The 5,474-nt window shown below is 35.7% G+C and overlaps 1 protein-coding gene across 1 annotated transcript; it reads right to left on the bottom strand.

The window, feature by feature from the left end:
* Window positions 1–1,091: 1,091 nt before the first annotated feature.
* Window positions 1,092–5,203, bottom strand: LOC128224391 (uncharacterized). The gene is made up of 4 exons (XM_052934216.1): window positions 5,008–5,203; window positions 4,289–4,438; window positions 3,690–3,815; window positions 1,092–1,234 (listed from the first exon to the last, which is right to left on the bottom strand). The coding sequence occupies exons 1-4, from the start codon at window positions 5,201–5,203 to the stop codon at window positions 1,092–1,094; spliced, it is 615 nt and encodes a 204-aa protein (XP_052790176.1).
* Window positions 5,204–5,474: the final 271 nt, after the last annotated feature.

The following is a 5,474-nucleotide window of genomic DNA, read 5'->3' as shown; positions in this document are numbered from 1 at the left end:
TCTTCTGTTTTTTGGTAACAATCGTATGTGAGGTTAAACCATTTCTTATGTAATAAAATAAAACATGTGTAAACGTTTTAGTTGGAGTTTACATTACCATTTGATACCCATTCGTGTCCTTGACCGTCAGAAACTGTTGACAGTCCAAGCTGTAGAGGACCTTGTAGAAGGTTACGCGCTGGTAGCAACATTTGCGATCGTCGATTGGTCGACCTTGTAGAGCAACTCCTACCACGTGACTAAGGTAATTGAACTGCACCTGGTAAACCATTGCTGTAATTGTAGTACATTTCAATGACATGAACTATCTCAGATCCCACATGAATAACGCTGTTCGAATATTTAATATTGGTCATAATATCAAGATGTTCAAACACCTGAGAATATTCTACTTTCCCCACATCACAAAAACAAAAACAATATATCTAAACATTAAAGGAAGAAAACTGTGTAATTCAAACATATGTAATAGCATTGCAAATGAGATATATTTCGAAATTGCGAAACACGTTATCCGAATTCAATGCTAAAAGTCGCAGATTAAATTTTGAGACAAAGTTCTAGATTGAACGGTTATATCCAAATATAAAACAGACGATCTAATGATTGATTTAACCTGCAAATATTTCGACGAATACTGCATTCCATTGGCACATACAACCAATGAAAACTGTTATTCATTGTGACGATTTTGCCAGGAACGTTGCTTTCTTGAAAATATAATTGACAGTAGATGAGATGTTAGTTTTATACTGTTAGTAGTTGTCTAGATAATACATATAAATCATCAGTGGTTTTACACCACATAAATAAATTTAGGGGTATACACCATACATCTTCAGCTACTAACAGTGTTTCCACGGAGGCATATCGACGGTTTCTATCAAAAATATTTATATTTAAATACGTTGCAAGTATTTTGCGTAGTAATTTCAATAAAGCAGTTAAACCTAGAACTTTACTTTAAGGAACGTTAATGATTAAAGTATTAATACACCTCACCGGGAATCAATCTAAACTTAATTATATAAAATTACTCTTTAAAATACACGTACAAACACAAAATATTATTATCTATATTACGAGCTATTCTAACCATCTTGAATACTTGCACGTAGTCTGGCTTTGCTGGCACAATGACTCGATTCATTGTGATAAACTGACGAGGCGCTTAACTGGGCGTCCGACACCGGCTCTTCTCCGTTCACTAGGTACTTTGGACTCACACAGACAGCTGTAGGAAAAGAAACCAGCAATTTGCTTCAACGGCCAATACTCTTATATGCTGTTGAAGTAATTGTTAAACGTCAAAAAGATAACTACATTTTGTTAAGACAGTTAAACATTTAACATAGTATTTTGTTTAATTATTATAATGATATTTGCGGTAAATATATATTCGACTAGTGACTCCTGTGATAGATAACGCGATATTCTGTAAACATCAATGGTTCGGTTTGTCCTATATTACTGACATACATTATTTGTTCACACCAATACGAGGCAATTATGAATATGTTTTGCATATATCATGCTTTTGGATCAAAACAACCATTTTTTTATTATTGACTGGTTTAAGTACATCTTTTCTGTCATCAGAAGTACGAAGGATGTCGTCTGCGTTTTTATCACTGAGGAAACACGTTTTTAAAACCTTTTGATATCCGCAAATGTTGCACTTGCCGCTTTGTTAACGCAAAAAAGCACATTGGTCGATTAACCGCGATAATACTTGACATATATGGTGATACCGCTTTTCCTTGAATGTCTTTGACCATGCTGCCCAATATAAAACTACAAACAACATGTTTTGTAGCAATAACAATAACCAAACACCATTGCCGAAACAATAACAACGTGTTTTACGTATGCGCTTCCCTCCCATATTTCCTAATCCAAGCAAGAATGCGTCGATATTTCCGGCAATTTTATATCTTAATCATGTTGCAAGAGATCCGTACATTCTTTGGTTTTAACACCTTACCATTATCCAATCTAATGTATTTTTTATATATGTTACGGGAGGCTTTCCAATCATCTTTCTGTTGAACATTTTAACTTCTTTTTCTACTCAATGAAATGTTGATAAAGCGTCCGTTTGTGTCATTTGTGACAAAAGCTGAAAATATAAACTAGTGCTAGTGCTTACCTTACAATTTCGAATTAATTGTGACATTTAAAGGTATGCATATCTGTAATGGCTAAGACCATTTTTATTTTTATTAAAATGCACCCGTAACATCCAATTCGTTCGAGTTTCGACCGCTAAAACCTGTACAAGATGCATATCATATTATATGCAGTGTTACTACTCTTACAGTACAGTAAGCATTGCCATCATGCAAATCACGTGAACCTGTATCACGATTGTTAATAATTTATCTTTGATTTTTAAATTTGATTTTGAACTCAATGCATATTGAATATTAATAATAAAAATTTGATAAAAAAAACTATCCAAACAAAAGATAGAAGAAAATAACAATTATTTTTATTTTGTTTTATATAGCTGAAATCCAGCTATGCTCGCCCGTCGTGGCAGAGATCTATTCTGATTGTCAGGGGAGATCACTGCGTAAGATATTGAGGTCCAGTATTGAAAGCGCTAAATAGGTCGTAAACCTATTGTTAGGTGCCCTTGTCCGCTACCTTATAATAACGTACTTCAATGTCATATCGTTCACTCACTTATAACTTAAAATTATAAAAGGATTTATTTAAAAAAAATTAGTGTTTATTCTGCAAATAAATAACATGATTTAATAGGTAAAGAATGCCCGTTGTTAGCTAATGTTCCTGTACACTCTTGTTTCACTTACTGGTTGATGGCGGTAGACTCATCACTTATTAATGAAGCTATATTGAAGCCTGTGTGGTATTTTTGTGGTATTTGTTCATCTGTGTCTCTCGTTCAGTGTTGTTAAGGTCCTTATCTTGTACCTGTACAAGGTTCGTTTTTGTATTTGTTAATTACTGGGTTTCTGCCAGTTGTTTTCTATTGTCATTTAGTTTAAACTTTATTTTGACAACGATTGTGAAACAAGTAATTTTAACTTTTATTAATCACTTCTGTTGATACGATGTCGCGCGAGGGCGTGGTCTTGTGTTGTAAGGGAAACCGGAGTACCCGGAGAAAACCCACTTGTGTTTGGTGACCACACACCAAACTCACATACCCCCAGGCCGGAAATCGAACACTGGTCACCTCGGTGAGAAGCGTTTGCACTAGCCACTGCGTTAACCGGACATCCTGTGTACTTTTTATTAAGTATGAAGTATTGTCATTTGGATAAAATGATGAACCATATATGTTTATATATAGTGAGTTGTTTGTGGATGTTTGTGCTATTGCTCCATGTTTCTGGGTTGTAATTGTTTGGTTTTGTGCTCTATGCCTTTGGCTTTGACCCTGTGTCATTAAACGGAGTTTATGTTTTAACATTCCACTACTGTACTTTCTGTAGTTTTTCACATAGATATTGCATGCAACACCTGCTGTCCAAATGACAGAGATAGACAAGATGACTTATCAAATCCAACATCCACAAGAGGTCGTCCAGCGTCTCGATTTGTTTCAATTATAATGGATATTCGTGGTTTATATTAAGAAGATTGTGTCCAGACTGATTCCTATTAGTTAAGAACTTTCATCAAAATTAGTAAATATGTATACGTGAACAGCCACTTACCTGCAACGCACAGGTTGTCAGAGAAGTTATACGACATGCCAGGTTCGCATTCACATCTCTCGCTACGGCACTGGGCGTTGATTGGTGCACACACCGTATCGTTTTGACACTTGAGGTTTAAAATGGCTGCAAAGGAAAAGTGACAGCCTATGGTTGCGGATTCGTGGTAAGATCCATAATTGTCATATCATAGGCTGCCGGTTTGATCCCCATTAAAGCGGATTTTTCTGGTTTACAATATGGAGGCGGTGTGGTCATTCGACGCGGTTTTATATTTAATGAACGTGTGGGATATGCCGAGGTCGATTATAGTAGTAATTTAAGCGCTTGCAGACCATTTTGAACCCAAAGAATGACACAAATGATAACTTTATTGATTTTACAGATATCTAAGCATGTACATAAACAACTCATTTTTTGAAGAATAAACTGAAACAATACTCTCTTGGATTCACACGGGTTCACTTACAGCAGCTTATTATATTCCTTTCTGATCAACCAATATAATTAGTAAAACTAAACAAACTTGCTTGTTGTGGCAGACAGTTTGGACCCGTTAGAATTATCCCTTTGGTAATCAATTAATACATTTTACATACGTCTGCACTTTTTAACCACGGCGCTCCACCTTAGATCTTTGCCGCATGTTGCTGTCCCTCCTCCTGCTTCCCATGCATTGCAACTGAGAGTGTTAATCGAGCCGGGCGTCCGAGGACCATTTAGCCATTCCGGAAGCGGACAAACAGGTCCTGGTGAATGAACATAGTTTTTTTGTTATTTGTGTCTTGCAAAGGAGTATAATAGACATTTCTCAAAATATCATAGCTTAGTTCGTGTTAATTCAATTAATTTTAGTGTTTAACGCCTCAAAAAATCCAAATGCCAATATCACATCGAGGCATATAATAAATAATTCGATCTCAAATATGAACATATCAGCATTTTTATAGGCGTTGCTTTATAATGAATACTTGTACACTCTTCACATACGTGTTTGATGTAACAAAAACCTCAAACAGTAGTCCACACGAACAAGTCTAAGTGTTATTGAAATAGCGTTTTACACATATCTGTGTTATATTTCCTGAAAGTTCCATATAAGTTGTTTTCAAAGTCAAAAATACAAAATAATCTTATTTCAAATTGTACTGTTTAAATTACGTCATGTTATTTTAATCATCATCACGTGATTTGCTAGTGACAATAGTAACTGTACAGTAAAGAAGAGTAACCGCTGTGTGAGTTTCGTAGGGTTCTTGTAATTCTCAAAACCAAGATTCTCATTTAAGTTATATTTCAAGGGCGCGCAATTTCTTACCTGATACGTTTAGGCACGCATACGAGCAGCCATTCATGTTCCCGTCCGCAAGGAGTCCCGGAACACACACCTGGTTGTCGCCGCAGGGGCGTCCGTAACAGTCTGGTTCCAACTTAAAACAATCAAGAAGTAAAGCTATACCACTTCGAATTATGAGTTGCTCGCGTTGCTGCCAGGGAGGACCCTGATTATGCATTGCATTATTTTGTTTTTATCATCGACTACAACTTAAGCTATTAAGTTTATTAATCTAGTTATTCATATTACCATTTCAAATTGGAATTCGAATGAACACCCAAGCAAGGACATAATTGGGGTTTTGGACCCAACTGTGGTAAACTGAACTCAAAATAGTACTTATCATTTAATGGTCGCGATTATATTTCCTAACAACATGATTATTCTACATTTATAGAACATTTTTGATAATGCATCATGTTTAAGAGATCGGGCCAAAGGTAGCCTTT

This window comes from Mya arenaria, chromosome 17, assembly GCF_026914265.1.
Source record: "Mya arenaria isolate MELC-2E11 chromosome 17, ASM2691426v1".
Lineage (NCBI taxonomy): Eukaryota > Metazoa > Mollusca > Bivalvia > Myida > Myidae > Mya > Mya arenaria.
This window is presented reverse-complemented; position numbering and strand designations above follow the sequence as displayed.